This window comes from Dysidea avara, chromosome 7, assembly GCF_963678975.1.
Source record: "Dysidea avara chromosome 7, odDysAvar1.4, whole genome shotgun sequence".
Lineage (NCBI taxonomy): Eukaryota > Metazoa > Porifera > Demospongiae > Dictyoceratida > Dysideidae > Dysidea > Dysidea avara.
In genome coordinates this window covers 16,977,929-16,997,078 of record NC_089278.1, presented here as the reverse complement: position 1 = coordinate 16,997,078, position 19,150 = coordinate 16,977,929, and the positions used below count along the sequence as shown (strand labels likewise).

Genomic DNA, 19,150 nt, shown 5'->3' with positions numbered 1-19,150 from the left:
AAATATATAGGTCATGGACACGCACAATATCCATTCAGCAGGCCTTGCTGCTTTTTATCCCAGGATTCTCCTTTTAAACTTCGCTGTACGTGTAGAATAATCAGGCTGTGCCTAGAGTCACGGCAATCACGTGAATTAAAAAAAACTTAGACAAAAAACCAAAGAAAACGAAAAAAAAAGTTTGGCTAAAGTGAGGATCGAGCCAGGGATGTCCCATGCTCTAGCCCAGCGCTCTACCACTGTATCACTGTAGTGCCAGCTACCCTGCTCCCTTAGTTTGTACCTTATATATGTCATTCACGAAGAAGTCTATATAAATAACACCAGTAAAGAAGAAACTAAGCCTGAACCCTAACCCTAAAGTACAAGACGCATTCCCTAAAGTTGAATGCTCAGGGCATACTACTAGGCGCATGCCCTAAAGTCGAATACTCGGGGAATACTAGACTTGTGCCAACCCTAGCTCGCCTCAAACTCAACAAAAACTTACCTTTATACAACTAGTGTGTGAATTCTGGGTGACTGCACCGTGACTTTTGCAGCAAAATGTCCAGTTACGGTGCTGTGACTCCAGGCACAGCAATAATAATAATATGAACAAACGGGCATAGCTATTTCAGTTTTGTCTGAAATACACATACTGTTTCCTTTTCCCTTGATACTTACTAGAGGACCTATACTCATTGCAAAGAACCACCAGAGGGTTGTTTTGAGTTGAAGGATGCTTTTCAAGGTGGTTTTTAGGTGTGTGTTCTATTAGGAATTTTTGCAAAAAACATGGGCGATCCCTATTATGAACCCACTATCGTGGTTCATGATAATTTGTATATGTAATGATGAAGTACAAAAGACCATCAAAAGAAATCAAATATTAAATACAATAGCTAAATGTGTACTAATCTGCAACTACAACAATACTGTCATAAATGATCAAACACATAGCAAAGTAAAATAATTACAAACTGCTTTCTTCTTGCTTAAAAGAATGGGCTTCGCATTCATTGGACTGGGCTTCTGGAAACGCACACCATTCCATCAATTCTAAATATGCAAATGATATGCACTCACCTGTACCATTTTGCAGTTCATTGCTCATCATAGTAAGTGGGTTCAGGTACTCATTACAAATGACATCTTCAGCCATGGATGAAAATTCATCACTACTTTTGCCACTGGCTATTTTGTATAAAATTTACCAATATACATTGTAACTACAAAATGAAACTGTCACAAAATATCAAAGTATTCTGATACACACCCAATGCAAACATTGAAAACAAGAAGGGATTTAACTAGTGTGATAAATTGATATATATATGTGACCAAATTTTGGAAAATCACCCATATGGGCGTGCCTGAAATAATTAGAATTTTCATGTTTAGTGAGTTGCTATTAAGAGCAGGACACAGTTTTAAAATATTTCAAAAAATTTGTGGTAATTCAAGGCATTGATAATGGCTTACAATCATCAACAAGTAGATTTGCACTATAAAGTTTGTTATTTGATCAATAAATATTTTAGGTGTCAAATGCACCCATATGGTTGATTTTCCAAAATTCGGTCACACATATATCAAACAGTACGATAGTACTGTTTAAGTAGGGATCGGGGTGGATTTGGCGCGCGCCTCAAATTTCGATCCCTCAAAAATCATCCTAGAAATATCTCACACAGCAAATAAACCTTTTAGTAAAGAGTCTTCAAGTTTCTAACTTTATTTCTAGCGTTATATATCAGGAAACGACTAGAAAAGTGCTGGAATTTTATTTCTAAAAAATCGCTAAAACAGAAATTTTCGTCTGCCTGCCAGCCTGCCTGCCTGCCTGACCACATTCGCAAGGCTACAGGCCAAACGAAGCAGCGAAGGATCACCATTCTTTGCCACAATATTTAACTCACTGCTGGGATGTGCCTTTTCGGGTTCCAACGAGTGTCTGCCTTCTGCGCTTTGCCTTTCCTTTTATCTTCAATTACGGATCGTCTTCTTCTTTTCCAGTCACGGAGGCGTTAATAATTCGTATCGACACTTTCCTTAGAGCAGCCGTATTCGGACGCCACAAAACTAATAACGGATTCCGTACTGTAAGGGCAAGTAGATGCCTGTATAGCAACACTTGCAAAGCGATCAAACAGCCTAGTGAAGTAAGAACACACTGCCACGCCCTTATCAATCAGAGCGCGCGCTCGTACTTAACGATCTGTTGACATCGCCCATTATTAATGGTCCAGCTGTAACTAATTGTAGAAAACAGGAGATAGAAACCCTGCATGCCTTTCAATTTAGTAATTGAGTAGCTTGCATAAAGCAAGCAGCAAGATCGAGATACTCTAATAGAGCAGTCAGTGCCAAAGATCAATAATAGCTATATACCTATACCAAAAAAAGTTAACAAACTAGTGAATTTAAAAATTGTTAATTTAGAAATGGAAGTAGGGATCAAGCGATAAAAACTACTGAAACAAGTGATTTGAATGATGGCAACTATTACAACATAGCTTTGTGGGGAAATCCCTACTTTGGCATTGAACATATATGGTGACGTGGTGAGATGCCAATGTAAGGATTTCCCCACAAAGCTATGTTGTAATAGTTGCCATCATTCAAATCACTTGTTTCAGTAGTTTTTATCGCTTGATCCCTACTTCCATTTCTAAATTAACAATTTTTAAATTCACTAGTATATATATATATACCTTGTGATAGGACACAATGTTTATCTACATTCTTTTAGTGCTAAGTGATAGTGCTAACTTCCGTAGGGAGTAACAATGCCTAATCCGGTGATTTAGACCATCCCCCCATATATAGAGATAAGACAACACTTTTGACAAGTGCACAACAAATACTTACATATTATGTCAATTTTCTCTTCATTTATCTCTGATAGCTGCTGAATGGGTACAACTGCATGACCGTTAGCCACAACACTATCATCACTGGTGATCCTATTAGTGCTTGATAATGCTAAAAGACATACATGAATACTGTGGAGTACACACACATCAAGACACACAGTAATGTGTTGTGTGGCCAAGAAAGCCATGGCGCTACACTGTGAGTACATTGACAGGAAGAAAGAAAACAGCTTTTTCATGCATGCATAACTCCATGGCCCCTTCTCCAAAGCACACCATTTTTAGATTATAGTTGTCTGCTAGATAGGGTAGGCCACACAGCAAATTTGATTAAATTTGCAGCAGTGATTTGTGAGACATGGATGTTCAAAGTTTTGTTTTAATTTCTTCTTTTTTTCCTTGTACCTTACATGGGCTACGGGGGCTTCAATTTCTTTTTGCACACTTTGCAAAAATTGCTATAAAACCTAAGTGTGTATTTCGATTGCCTCAATCTTTGGCACAAATGGAGAGTGTATAAAGGTGAATTCATGTACCAAGTTTGCAGTGAATCTGATGAATATCCAAGGAGTTATGAACATTTACCAGGGGCAGCTCCAGGGGGGTTTCTGAGGTTCCAGAAACCAGTCAAGTGTATTCAAGTAATTATGCATTGATTTGCAAGGACACAGATCGAGATACTCTAATAGGGCAGTCAATTACCATAATAAAGCAGTCACAGTATTAGTGTAGCAAGCTATGTAGCTATAAATAAGGATTTTTATGTACTTTATCAGTGATATTAATATATACACTGTTAAAAATAGGGTGTAATCCAATCACCTTTAGAGGAGTTCTAACTGCTGTTTAAATTAAATTCCTTTGAAGGGAGTTGTAGTACTCCCCAGGGGTGCTCTAGGAGCAACTAAAAGGTGTTACAAAGGCGTTACAATACTCCCTAAGGGTGTTCTAGGAATAGCTATAAAGGCGTCACAGTACACTTTAAAGGTGTTCTAGTGCTCTCCATGGTGGCATTTTGTTGAAAAGAAATGTAGGCTTGCTATAACATTCCAGTAACCTTCATGTTGATTTCAATTTATACGCAATGATTAACAACAACAAACCACATTAGCAGTACACAATTATATTTTTGCAACACTTTTATACTTATCACATGGTTGTTTCCAAGTCACTCTTATAGAAGTTAACAAAATGTATTTATAACCTAATTTTTAATAGAAGCATCCGATTGTGGGTTTCAATATACCAAGGTGTAGGCAAACACCCTTACAGTGGCTTAGCTATTATGGGGAATAAAATGACATTTGTGGTGTTCAATAACACCCCTAGTGCTACAGTACTCCCTTAGGGTGTTGTAAATACTATGGGTGTACATGAACACCTTTACGATGTGTGCACCTGTAACACCTCATTTTAACAGTGTAGTTAGTGGAGGGCAGTTATTCAGCAGGCAGTCACCTTTTTTTGGTCTTCACCTAAAGTCTAGCTATGCTCCTGATCAGAAACCAGTCACCAACAATCCTGGAGCCGCCTATGTTTATTCATGTTAAAAATATCAAACTTCTGAACTTCTGTCACGGCTACAGGGCAAACCAACTATGGGAATAACTTGAATATTGGTGTGTACATAGGCTAATCATCGTAGCAGTACCTTTTGATGGTTTGAAAATCAATAGAGTTACAGCTACAAAGTTATAAGCAAAAACCAAACAAGTGTAAAATCTCAGGATCAAGATATGAAGGCCCCACAGAGTACAAAAGGTACACAAAAATGTCGAAAAAACCTACCAGAGTTCGAACCAGGGACCTCCATACCTAACATCCCCATCCTTAACCACTGAACCACTGCTATCTTGGCTCAGTTAATTTCTACATTATACATTAAAATTCTACTTATATAAATGTTAGTAATTTCACAGATCTACCAATATAAGTATTAGATTATTTTATTTTATGTATGTTCTATTAGAAGTCCTCAAAAACGTGCACTCTATTAGAGTATTACAATAATATTAGATGTAATACAATACATTTAGAAGTCTGTCTACGCACAATAGTCATCGTTGTGTCTGTATAGAAATGAAACCCCAAAGTCAACCATTGGCTGGTTTTCGGCCTTATAAAAGTACAAAAAGAAGTGAAATCCACACAAAAACAGCCAAGCTGTAAAAAATGGTACAGCCTTAAAAGCCTGAGTGAAAAAAGTTGTGAAATCAAGGTGGCATCCAAGAAATGGCTGCAATGATGTTAATGCTAATAAAGCCATTATTGTTAAAATTTATTAGCATTAACATCATTGCACCATTTCTTATATTATGCACACAAACAGCCAAGCTGTGAAAAAAATGGTGCAATCTTAAAAACCCTGAGTGAAAAAAGTTGTAAAATCAAAGGTGGTGTCCATAGTAGAACGTCTAAGTGATAGAGTCATTCACTTTTTGATAAAGCATCAAACTTGGTAAAGTATTTGCTTTATTCATAGTTTTCATACAATTTTATATTATATAGGATGCCATTAAAATTACAAATCATATCAAGGGGAAATACAAATGCATGTAGAAGCCACAAAAAGTGTTCAATAGTAAATATACTGAAATATTTAGCATCTTAATAGAAGACAAGCAAGGGATGGTCAGATTCAAAACTAGGTGTCCATCCTGGTCATCAGGTTGCAATATTAAGAAGTGTAGAGAGATATGTTATAATTATGAAGACATAGATGTACAGCATATTATTTCTATTGGATTGTGCCTGTACTTTTACACTGAAATATTGGCACCTTTAGAAGAGTAACCAAAATAGTTCACATTTTGGAAGAGATTTTGATTGGATCTGTAATATCGAAATAAATTTATGGTGCGCAAGTCAATTTTTAATGCTCGTTTATAGCTTCCCGACTAGTTAGAAATGGCTTTAAAATGTAGTTTAAAGGTTTTCAAAATGCCCTAAGCTAATGATTTACCATATCTCAAATCATATACTTAACTTCCACAGAAATTTGGTGCCTTATCATAAAGTGAACGATTTTTGCAAAATTTAGTCACCTAGTCACTCTACTAATACAGGACATACGTATACTCAAGAGTTCATAATATATACCATAGAGTCTGGTTGTTAAGTGCATGTATATGTTAAGCGCATATTACCTGTTAAGCGCCATTTCTATAGCGCTAAAGTTCTCGAAGTACAAAGCAAAACACATAGCTTTACTATACTTACCAAGCAAAGTGGTCTTCTGTAGTATGCTCCACATGAAGGATTCAGTGCACAAAAACTGGACTCAAAATATCGGCACATGTAATGACTACAATTCACACCACCCCAAGAGAGTGAATTCATAATAATCATGACAAGGTTTATATATTAGGTGCATGCGCTTATCATTATGTTAATCGTAATATTATTTTGCGAACTTTTATTAGGCTTATGCACCTACCAACCAGATTCTATGGTATATATACTGAAGAGACTATCAATTACATTGTACAAGTTATGATGGAGCGACAAGGTGTTGTGGTTTGTGACATATGTGCAGCCATAAAAGTACAAGAATTGTTAGCATTTTTGCCACACTTGTAATCCTCAGAAAAGCTGTATTTGCAAATTACCTGGCAAGAAATGCCCATTGTTGGGGTAGTTACTTGGTAAAAGTAACTAGTTACTTATTACTATTACTTGCAACAAAAAGTATTTAATTACAGTTACTCATAGTAGTGGTGGATATAAGGGGTTGGGGGGGTCAAGAGGGCTCTCAACCCCCCTCCAAAATTTTTAGTATACCAAGATCAAGATACTCTAATAGAGCAGTCACTCTAATAAAGCAGTCACAGTGCTATGTAAGGATTTTATCAGCGATAAATGCAAGTTGGTGGGGTGGGCAGCTATTGTCAGTAGGAAGCAGGCTGTGACCTTTTTTTTGGTCTCACCTTACCAAACCAGACAATGTAGTGCCATTTTATTTTGATCTCCTCTTTCCAAAAGTCTGGATCCGCCCCTGCATAAAGTAAAGAGTATTACATACATTATTCTGCATGCACAGTCTTAAGTTGTCATGCGTGCAAGTACCACCTTATCATGTGACATGATCACGCTGTTGGACAATGTGTAAACCTTAGTTATAATTTTATTAAAGAGAAGTAACTGGTCAGTAAGCTTCACTCATTAATTCAAGGTGGGCTTCATTACGATTAGTAACAAGATTAATAACTTCATTACTTGTAGTATTACAGGGACGGATCCAGAGTCTGGAAAGAGGGGGGGCACCTTGCTGAAAAAAGTTGAAGAGCAAAAAAAAAAAAAAAAAAAAGGTCACAACAATAATAGCTAGTTATCCTTTACCAAATATATTATATCACGTATGCTATGTAAAATAAAATCCTATTTATAGCTTCATAAGTAAGCTGCACTGCCTCATGAACATTGTGACTGTTTTATTAGAGTAATTGACTGCTCTATTAGAGTATCTCGATCTTGTATGCAATTTCTTGAATGGGGGGGGGGGGGGGGGGTGGGCATTTGCCCCAAATGCCCCATCCTGGATCCGCCATTGTATTAATAGTCAAGTTGTTACAGTAACTTTATTATTTAGGTAACGCATTCCATTTGTAAGTAAAGTAACTTGAGTTATATTACTAGTTTTTTTATAACGTATTAGTTTTCATAAAAGGTATTACTGTAATATTACTTAAACCACAGATAATTGAAATACTCAAATTTTATTGGCTACTTACAAGTGTCTAATCTTGTAGACCCCTTGTTCATGTCTCAGTAGATCCATAGATAATAGACACCCCTACCATGGGGTGTCTATTATCTATGGTAGATCCCTGTCTCTGGGGTGACACATGCACAGATATGGCAATTACGTGCCTGTAACTTTGGGCATTTAACTGGATAGCAACTTCTGTTACAAGTTACAGGAAGGTGTATTGGGCTTGTTTCTACAAATTTCTCATGTCACAAGCAGCTGTGAAGGTACAACAACGAGCAGTAGTCTAAATTAGTTAGACATCGAAACGCAGAGTTCCATGGAATTTAGAAACCCTCAGGCCCTGTAGAAGTGCCCTCGCTTCTCTCATCCGCCACAACACAGGGCCTTTTGGGTTTCTAAATTTCATAGAATCCTGTGTTTCAATTATGTAATGCATTACCCCATTATTTAGATCATATTGGTAATAAACTTTTTAAGTGCTGTGTGAGTAGTAGACAGGTAAATCTGCAAGCACTAGTAGTACTAGTGTCTACTTAGTAAGCAATTCCCTTAGTTACTAATGGGTTTGATAATAGGTTAAACTTACTTGTAAGTAAGGTATTATTCTTCCCAGCTTTATTAACACTTGTACTCAAAGTACCCAGTTTGTTCTGTACATTGAACATATAAAGGTACAAAAGAACTGATTTGTTTGACTCACAGTTGCAGCAGAGAACTTGGATGCATCTTGTTTTTGACATTTCTTAACAAATTTCAAGAACTATATAAATAAATGGAATGAAGAGATGCAGACATTAATGCTATATTACATTGTGATGTACTACATGTTTATTCTAAATTATATAATACACTGCTAATGCTACTATAGTGGAAGCAAAAATATCACTAGATTGTACAAAATCAATGGTACAAGGGCGGTGGAGCAGGCCAAAGAGTGAGGGGCCATGCCAGCTGCAAGCTGAAGACCAAAAAAAGGTAACTACTTGCTGCCTCCACCAACTATATCTCCTTATTTATAACTACACATACATAGCTAAGTAACTTGCTGCACTGCTTCTATGAATACTGTGACTGCTCTATTAGAGTATCTTGATCTTTCTTGCAAACATTGTCCCATAAAAGTGGCATGGCCCCCCATATCCACCTCCTATACAATGGTACCCTCAACTCAAATATACATGCATATGTACTATAAATACAAACTGATTCATAATTATAATCATTAGCGATTTTTAGCCTTTAAAACAGTCAAGAACCTGTGTTATGCTTGTTGCAGTAGCATGTTACATAAAACCTATGAATTCCATTATTTCATGCACTTATACAGTAACCTTTGGCTAGGGATGTGGAAATTATGTCAGCATAATTTGGGCATAATAGGTATGTGTGGAAATCAGGAATTATGCTAGAGATTATAAAGCTTTAGCAGTGGGGAAAATCTGCAGATTGCACAATTCCGTTAACAAAGATACTCTAATTGAACAGTCAGAAATTCTAATAGAACAGTCACACAATATTACTACTCTAATGAAACAGTCACATAAAAATGAAATATTTGAATATAGCAACCAGCTAAAAGAATAGAAAGATATCTGAAGCTGAAATATATCAATGTTATAGCAATAAAATGACATTTTGGTCATAGAAGATGGCATAATTTGATAATGATGAGCATTTCTTAAGAGGCATAAAAAGGTGATTTTTGGAGCACTCCTCAAAAGCATAATGCTCATTTTTTGGAGCATAATAGCTTCATTCCCACCTTTGGCATAATGGTCAACCATTTCAGCAGAATAGAAAACAATATTGATACCTAGCTTCACCTGTTAACATGTTTTGAAGGTCATTACAAAAAAGCCTCTGTGTTACTTCCTTATAATCAATCCTGTCCTCCTCTTTGTAAAATGAGTTATACAAAGATGAGTTTTACAAAGTGTGTGTGTAGAGCTGAGAAATAGTATAAGTATCATAATCACGATTGATACTCAACCTCCCATACACAACACATGAATAATCAAATTATACAATACATATCTGCTTTTCTAACACTCTACTTATAATTGTGTTATCTCTATAATTATTTTATTTGTTATCCATGCTCTGCCAGTTTTTTCCTCAACTTTAACACTATCTATATGTTTGCTTTGTTATCTATTTTATTTACTAAGTCAGGTATGCATAATTTATCACTATAGTAGTACATCATTATCATGATTGTCATTAACTATCACAATAATTGATTATCACTCAGCTTTAAAAGTGTGTTGACTTGGAGCATTAGATCATATTGAGTATAAGAGAACTGCTCTATCACAGGAACATAGCATAGATATTAGAGTCAAGGTTTCCTTGGCTCAATTATCTATGAACACAGTAACATAATACAGTGAAACCTGTCTAATCCGGTCATCCTTGGGCCAGATTTTTTCTGGCCTTAATAGACAGGTGGCTTCATTACAATTCACCTGTCTTAACTGGTCATCTAGATTTGCAATGAATTTGGCAAGTCAGTTTAAACATATTAAATGCATACAGTACAATTGGTAATGCTGATGCTTAGCTATGTCAGTATATACAGCACCTAACAAGCTGCAAAATATTTAGTTATTGTAGTTTGCTCTACGTTCAGCTGCATCTTTGCACTTTGTAAAGATGTTACGACTTTCCCCATAGTCTCAGCAATTTCTTCTTCACCACTTTGAGATAAATATAGCAGTAGATCATTTAGCTTTTTTGTGTGTACTAATGGAACTCTTCTCTGGCTCAGGCTCATCATCTTCACTGCTGATTTCCACATCAGATGGCTCATCATTTTCAACACTTTCACAAGCTATAGCACGTAGCTGTTCCCTCCAATTACTGGCTTCACCATCTATGCCATATAACTGACAAGTGCAGAGGTCATCATCTGCATTTAGGTGTGCATGTTGAATCAATCTACAATCTGTTTTACAAGGCCATCAAGACTTTCTTGTATATCAGCAAATGGATCTCCTGGAGGCTGATCTTCTGTACCATCAAGGTTTATGCCACAGGTCTTAAAACACTGACATATGGTTTCAGGCTTTACTCTATCCCAGGCTTCTTTAATCCATCAAATTGCTGACAAAACATTAACAGACTTCACAATTTCAGAAGCACTAAGACTGCTACCATCAATTTGTGACAGGACATGGTTTAAAAGTAACTTCCTGTAATGACATTTAAAGTTTTTAATTATGCCAGCATCCAATGGCTGCAGCTTTGATGTTGTATTTATGGGTAAAAATACTACTTTAATGTTAGAGAATTTTTTTGCAAAGCTGGGTCATGAGAAAACACATTATCAATCAACAATAGAATTTTTCTGCCAGTTCTCAGTAGTCATCTGTTCAATGTTGCAAGAAGAGTTGTCATTATTTCATTATTCATCCAAGCTTTGGCGTTCGAATAATATGGAACACCATGTGGCTTTTTGAGATTTCTTATGCCTTTAAAACATCTAGGTTCAGCAGCTTTTCCAATTACAATAGGTGACTCTTTATCACCAGTAGCATTGGCAAAAAATGCTACAGTAAGACGCTCCTTTGATCTCTTTCCACCTCTACATTCCTTTCTCTTCTCAGCTAATGTTTTATCAGGGAGTGCCCTGTAAAAGCAGCCTCTTCATTCCAGACATCCTCCAATTTATAGCCCTGGACCAAAGCTTCGAGTCTTTCAAACCAGCCATCTATAGTTTATTGTTGAACATCAGCTGCTTCACCACTGACAGTTAGCTGCTTTAAACCATAATGGTTTTTGAAACTTTGTAGCCAACCATTTGACGCTTCAAACTCTGGCTGGTGAAGCTTATCATCGATTAAACGAGCTTCAGCTTGTAGCATAGGCCCACTTACTGGGACACTCCTTTGCCTTACCAAACAATACCACTGATACACTGCATCATTTACCGATTGAAATGCAGCCTTTCGTTTGCGTTTCCTTGTTAATGGCTCTCCTTTTATCTCAAATTCAAGCACAATCCTCTCTTTGTTCTTTAGAATTTGTTGGACCTGAGTTCAACCGCATTTGAATACTCCAGCAATAGCACAAGTGCTGTCTTGAGGATGTTTTTTATGGTACTCAATTACATTATAATGCTCTTTTAGTGACAGTTCATTTCTTGATGATTTTGATGCCATAGCAGCTGTTCATCAGCCAGAAACCTCAACTTCAATTTGTGATTATATACGTGTTTGGCAAGTTTAAAACCGGTTTAACCTGTTACGCAAATGAATACATCATTTATTGTGAGGGCTGATATCTGGAGGGGTATAACATCAGGCATGGCAGGTAGTCACATCGATGCTTTTGAATTAACATTGTATATCTGAGGACACCATGTCTATAAAGAAGTATGGACTCCTTATGTCGGTGAAGAGTTGTCCGTCAAGAAAGAAACTGGAAACCTGTACGATGCATTTGCTGTGGCTGTGGAAAAAGAAGGGGATGTTGTTGGACATTTGCCCCAAAGTATAAGCAGGAATGTAAGCTACTTCATAAGTCACAGTGGGAACAATGCTACTTGTACTGTCACTGGTCCATGACTGAATCGTGGAGTGGGGCTTGGAGTTGAAGTACATTGTACATATAGGTTTACTGGACAGAAATTGTTTGTTAAAAGACTTAAAGAATTGTTGTATAATAAAAAGTGATGACTGTTATATGAGACGATAAATGTACAAGTGTTTAAGGTAATGGAAATTACAAGTCTGACCGTAGCCTGCATTAGGCAGGTGGCCGCTTTACAGCTACATAATATGAGAACTTTGTATGATAGGTATTTGGGGACTTTTATGCTGGCTGCAATAGGAAGGTGACCAGATTATTCAGGTGCCAGATTAGACAGGTTTCACTGTAATATTGTTTGGTCCAGTAAGTATAAAGTACCAGATCTACTGAACATGCAGTATAGCTACCAATTAGTCAATCACAGCAGCATCTGTAAGGATGCTGCTGTAATAAAAAAGAAAGATGATGAGCTTAAATGAAGAGAATTAGTGCAATAAAAATCAAGATACTCTATTATAGCAGTCATGCATGCCTCACCTACTAACCTTGGCTACACCCGTGTTATTATTTTGTTTGATCAACATGCATGCTTTTAACATGAACAGACACTGGAATTGTTAAAATGCTGGACCCAACAACACACTTACAAATAAATGCTCATACTTTTTATTTGCATTAGACATTTATACAATCAACTCTGCACACATGCTGTGGAATTTACCATTAAACTATTGGAGAAAACAAGAGTACAGAATTTTTCATTCCTATATAAATTGTTTTGTCATGAAGATGCATGACTACTAACCCACTCATCATGTAACTTGAAGCCATTTGTTACTCCATGTAAGTGGCATGTTTGCAATTTAATGATGCACTGAGTTGGCATATTCAGTGATTAACAGCTAGAGGCAATTATAACAATAAGACCATGACAAAATGTAGCACTAATAAGTAGAAACAAACCATCACTCCATAGTAGGCTTGAGCCTATTATGCTCAAAATATTACCTATTATTTTTTCCAGAATTTCCCAACATTTTCACCTATTATTCTTTTTTTATTCTTGTGTCTAGCCTATTATTCCAAAATAATTCTCATTTAGGTTCTATAGCTAGTCATGATCTGACTGCTTTATTAGAGTATTTGAGCGTTCTATTAGAGTATATCGATCTTTTAATGGCTTTCAGCTCCTTTTCAGCCAGCACTCGTATAATTACGTCAGCTATATATCACTCTTAGTAGCTTAACTCTTTCTTCTAGCTAATCAAGGATAGACATGCCCTTTAATTCCACCGATTATTCCCGTGGACATCCAATAATTCTAAAATTATGCCTTTAATCATCCTATTATTCCGGAATTATTCTCACGAAATTGGTGACCTATTATTCTCAAAATTATGCCGGCATAATAGGCGCAAGCCTACTCCATAGTTACTTGTTTATAAAATTGTCATACATTGACAGAGATACTTGTGTTGATGCAGAAAAATACACGGATCAAAGGGAACACAAAAGGTAATAATTTAGATAAAATATAACACAAAATGTACCACAAAAGATTACAATGCTTACTATCTCACCACTATCACATATTTACATACCTGCTCATTTCTGATGACATAGAATAACATGATCAGTACTCCCTATTAATAAGATGTCCACATACTGCCTTATGGTAAATGATGTAACTATTACCTGAAGTGAATTCAGTATTGTAAATATCCATGCAAATACTATAGTGTCTTCATTCACAGCTAGTAGTCCAAATACCCAAGTTAGGCCAAGTAGTGGTAGCAGTAGTATAGTTGCCTTGACTAATGTTCTGTATAATTTCCAATGATTAAGTATATCAAAAAATCAACTAAAACAGTGATCAGATTTTACACAAATCACACATCAGGCAAAATCAAACTAACACCACCAGTAAAGGCATATGCAGGAATTTTGAACAGAGGTTTCCACTACAGCTAAGTGACTGTTATATTAGAGTAGTTTATAAATTATTGCCTGACTGCTTTAACAGAGATTATCTCAATCTTTTCACCAAAATTACAATGCTGCTATCATATTATTTAACTAAGATAAAAGTTTAAAATGTGTCCTGTTCCATGATAGATTCCAGATTCTGGAAACTTGAAGTTTCAATATCTTAATGTTTTAAGTAATGTGTAAAATCCAAAGGGGTTTCCTGAAACCCCTTTGGGTATGCCCCTGACCAGTGGATAGTTACACTACCATACTATCGGTTTTGACCCTCAGCATTACTCAAACTACTCCAGGCTGGTTTTAAGATATGTTTTTTTCTTTTCTGGGTGGTGTGGCAAGCTCAGATAGTGGTTTATGACCTTGTGAAGGACCTGGCTTAACAAGAAACAGTGATGTACTGGTGGACGGTCTGATACAGTTGGCCAAATGATTTCTGTGTTGATTTTGCTGCATACCAGCCACTAACAAGCCAGCACAGCCCTGTAGTCTCATGTCTGGACTTCAATCATGGTCTGCTTCTATCTCTTGCCCACCCCTCCACCCTCTACCCCTTTGTGAGCACTTGATACTACTTCACTTGTCCAATTGCTCAGATTTTTCATTTTACTTGGAGGGAAACTCTATGAGCAGCTACAAGTACTGGAAGTGATCTGAAAGGAAATAAATTGCTTGTGTAAATTTCATATGCACGCCTGCTATCCTTGGCAGGTTAAAATGACTTGAATCCATTTATCTCAAAACTTCTAATGTGAATCCAGTCACAAATACTCTCATGCATACCTTTTACATAGTAGAACTACATTATAATGATGTATTTTTAATATTCTTCCTGAAATTGAACTCTTTAATCAGAAAAAACCTACCAGAGGTCGCTTAAATAGATTCAAGCAACCATTTACAAGAGTCAACTTGTTTAAATATTTCTTGTACACAGATGCAAATAAATTGTGGAAAATTACTGGATAAGTGTACAACATTACAAAACCTTTAAAGATCTAATTAACAATTAATATTATTTGCATGCATAGCACACTTATACATATACATTTACACTCGCTTGCTGAGTTCTGTACATTATATTAATTAGCTGAGGTGAAGTACCCAGAGTGCTGTATTAGTCTCAACATAACTACCATTGTACATTAATTGATGTGTGCATGCAGTTGCAAGTAACTGTATTAACAATATACACTACTTCAAAGGTGCTATCTTTATTGCTAATACAGTTTGATGTGCAGTTACAAATTAGTTGACACTTACTTTGTAATTTCATATGTAGATGTGTTTGTAGCTTTTACTGAACTCCTTTTACTTGAAAAAATTCTGTAGAGTGATACAATTAAACAGAGCGTGTTGATCTGTGTGCAACCAATTATTACGTAAAACTGATTGATTTTATTTCTGTCTTACCAATATGATTACTAGCATTGGAGCAATAAATGCCCAAATAGCACCCTTTTCTTCAGATATCCAACACCTATAAGTGTATTAACATGTATGCAACATACTGTTATTAAAGCACCCTAAGGGTAGCTACATACCAATCATCAGTCCCATACTGTTCATGTGATACAACAGAAGATATAATAACAATGGGAAGAGGTAAACCTGTATACATTATACCAAAGTGAACATCACAGTATCTGATTTGTTGATACTTACCCCAACCAAGTAGCATAAAGAATTTCCTGGTTTTAAATATTCCATTGTACAAGACAAAATTTAGCCAAATGAACAGCATTACTCCTTCACACAGCATCCAACTAAATGTTGCCATGAAAAAATAATGAAGTAAGATGGATACAATGAGACAGCTAGCCTACAAGGTAAACAAGCACATGATAGTTGCATTGAATTGCTACATAATTTTCTTACTCTGTATTCCACAGCAGTCTCAATTCCACTGACAAAAATTATGAGACCCACCAACAGTGCAATGGAGAGATTGAGATGAATGAAATCTGGTACCTTATTGAAAACTTTCTTGCTACAATAACAATATCATTATTAAAGTGTACATGTATCTTATTATATAGCAAACTTACTGTAGCACAATCAACACTATTACGGTGAATGTCAGACAGGCAATAGAGATTCCACATCCAACATAGCTAACAATGGAGAGTGCTTCAGACTGAACCTGTGTATAAATCCATAGTATAGAATATAACCACTGTTCTACTTAGTCTAAGCCATTATATCTATGTTAATTGACTATCCTTAAATCACTCAAAAGTATCTGCATGGCACTGCATTGGGCTAATAATATTGATCATGCATGTCATGCATGCATCCCAATGGTTTCTGTATCGCAAAGAACTAAGCTTTCACTGAAGTGAAATTACATATGAAACTAAAACTGTACTACAAAATTACCAGGATATATACTTGATGTTAACAAAAAGGAGAAAGAGGCTTTGCAAGTAAAATAGCTTCCAGATGCCATTTCAGAGCATCTATTTTCAAAAATTTTCCTGGGGGAGCATGCCCCCAGATCCCCCTAGCTAGGCATGCTGTGTGTGCTTAGCATATGCAGTTGAGTATCACATGAAAGCAGATAATCTAAAATCACATATGATCAATAAAAAGTAGTGTGCATAACTATGACCTCCATTGCAGTTCATGGATGGCCGGACCACTCAAAATCTCTGGGCTCCGGCTCTGTTTTATATTGCCATGTAAGGTACTTAAGAGAAATCTCCTCTTTTGATACAGGATGATTCAAATGTGAGCTAAAAATTTGTTGTGACCCTGCATGGTCAAGACAACTACTGCTAGTGCATCTACTTTGGAGTTGAAAATTGGTCAATAAAATTTCTAGAGTAACCCCTGAATGACCCTGATGTAACACAATGTAATATGCTTTCTGCACCAAGTGAGAACGTCAGTAAGTGAGAACGTCAGTAGTTCAGTATTTAACAATAATATAAACCATTTTTTTATGTCCTGGTTGTTATTAAATTTGATAGCTGCATGCATCATGTGCATTTGCAAGGTGCACGCTGTAATTCATTTAAGCCCTACAACTTACACTTCCTCCTGTTGCATCCACCAGAACAGCAAAACTGGTCAAATGTGAAGAGGTACACTGAACAAAACTCTTGTTACTTCCTATCTGTTGTATGCCTTCTTCAGAAAATTGACCACCTTGACTTCTATTGCTGAAGAGAATAAAATTAGCTGCTAAACAATACTTCTACAGCACTTTTACTTACCGTGAAAAATCAAAAAAGGCACAACGAAGATTGAAGTGAGGTTGATCTTCATCCTACATATGTACAGTTGTATTAAAAATCCTGACTAATTTTGAACACCCCACATATTATTAAACATCAACCATAAGTTAATATCAAGACACACGGTAGTGTGTCATGTGGTCAAGAAAGCCAGTGTGTCACACTGTGAGCATATTTACAGGAAGGAAGAAAATGTGATTTTCATGCATACGTAGCTCTGTGCTCCCTCGGAATCATTTTGTACAGCAAATTCCCTCCATATTCAGCACCCCACATACCAAATTTGAACAAGATTGCTAAATGCAATCGTGAAATACAAGCCCTGCTTAATTTCTTTGTTTTGTTTTAGGTGACCTCCCTTTTTTTAAACCAGGCGCACACCCACGGCCGGCCAAATGAAGGCTGGCTATGGGTGCATGCCTGGTTTACTGAAATTGTTTTTCGTAAAAGTGTGTATATGTGTGTGTACCTATCTATGTGCCCACATTTGTCCGTACGCAGCCACGCAAGCAAAACCATTAAGTAATGGTAAAAGCAGCCAAAGCATACAATAAAAACTGATTAAACTTCCATACATGTAAACTTTGCTCTGGGGTGGTTTCATCTCAGCGGTCTGAAATACGGGTGTGGCAACTCTCTTAAGACTTTGTGATGACCTTTCGTTTGGGTTCTACCAACTGAAAATAACAGTGCAGGCCTTGTCATAGATCATAGCAACATAATTATGAAAATTTTATGAATTACTAAATCCAAAATTACAATAACTTAATTAATTGATTGATGCAAAACCAAAAACCTATGGCTAAAATAATAAAATAGTAATACATAGTTGGTTAATTCCAGATAAGTTAGCTAGCTGCATGGTACCTGGTTTCTAGAACATCAACTTGTTTTCTGTGATCCCTAATAAAACTTAAAATTCTTAATTTTTTCCTTATACTTGTACTATTAGAAATCCTCGAAAAAAATGTGTGCTCTATTAGAGTATTACAAAAGTGATCACAAAAATTCTACAAAATGGCTATTGTAACCATTCCATAAAATCAGAGCCAATATTATAGCTATTTTGGTATCGATTGGTATTGGTAGTACATGTACACTATGATTATGGCCCACTGCCCCACTTGCACCAATCATCATCATCATAATCATCACTAGTGTTTTAAAAAAATCGTTAATTTAAAAATGAAGTAGGGATCTATGCAGTAAAAAGTAGTGAAACAAGAGATGAATGATGGTGTTACAGCATAGCTCAGTGGGAAGTCCCTACTTTGGCAATGAACAATAGCTAATGTGCCAAAGTAGGGACTTTCCCACTGAGCTATGCTGTAACACCATCATTCATCTCTTGTTTCACTACTTTTTATTGCATAGATCTCTACTTCATTTTTAATTAACAATATTTTAAAACACTAGTTTGGTTTTTTGTTGTGGCACAGCTAGCTGTAATTTGTATCTAATCCAAAACAGCCAAGCTGTAAAAAAAGTTTGCGGCCCTCAGAAAGGTTATGGTGAAAAAAGATGTGAAATCCAAGGTGGCGGCCAAGAAATGGCTGTGATGGTAGGTTAATGGTAAAAATTTTAATAATGACAATTCAGGTAAATTTTGTGAAGCGGCACAAAAATTCACCTGAATTGTCGTTATTAAAATTTTTACCATTAACCTACCATCACAGCCATTTCTTGGCCGCCACCTTGGATTTCACATCTTTTTTCACCATAACCTTTCTGAGGGCCGCACACTTTTTTTACAGCTTGGCTGTTTTGGATTAGATTTCATTTCTTTTTGTATTTGTATACCCCAAAGCCGGCCTATGGCCAGCTTTGGG

General features: G+C 36.3%; 1 protein-coding gene across 1 annotated transcript in view; it reads right to left on the bottom strand.

The window, feature by feature from the left end:
- Positions 1–813: 813 nt before the first annotated feature.
- Positions 814–19,150, bottom strand: part of LOC136259841 (uncharacterized) — a 106,069-nt gene continuing 87,732 nt past the window's right edge. Inside the window, exons 28-42 of the mRNA XM_066053390.1 lie at positions 17,301–17,353; positions 17,117–17,246; positions 16,131–16,225; positions 15,961–16,072; positions 15,748–15,904; positions 15,627–15,693; positions 15,496–15,562; positions 15,346–15,443; positions 13,795–13,921; positions 13,701–13,742; positions 8,270–8,329; positions 8,156–8,219; positions 2,854–2,967; positions 1,069–1,176; positions 814–1,014 (exon numbers count right to left, since the gene is read on the bottom strand). Of these exons, the coding sequence (XP_065909462.1) occupies positions 956–1,014; positions 1,069–1,176; positions 2,854–2,967; positions 8,156–8,219; positions 8,270–8,329; positions 13,701–13,742; positions 13,795–13,921; positions 15,346–15,443; positions 15,496–15,562; positions 15,627–15,693; positions 15,748–15,904; positions 15,961–16,072; positions 16,131–16,225; positions 17,117–17,246; positions 17,301–17,353 (1,353 nt within the window). The 3' untranslated portion in view covers positions 814–955. The remainder of the gene's footprint in view (positions 1,015–1,068; positions 1,177–2,853; positions 2,968–8,155; positions 8,220–8,269; positions 8,330–13,700; positions 13,743–13,794; positions 13,922–15,345; positions 15,444–15,495; positions 15,563–15,626; positions 15,694–15,747; positions 15,905–15,960; positions 16,073–16,130; positions 16,226–17,116; positions 17,247–17,300; positions 17,354–19,150) is intronic.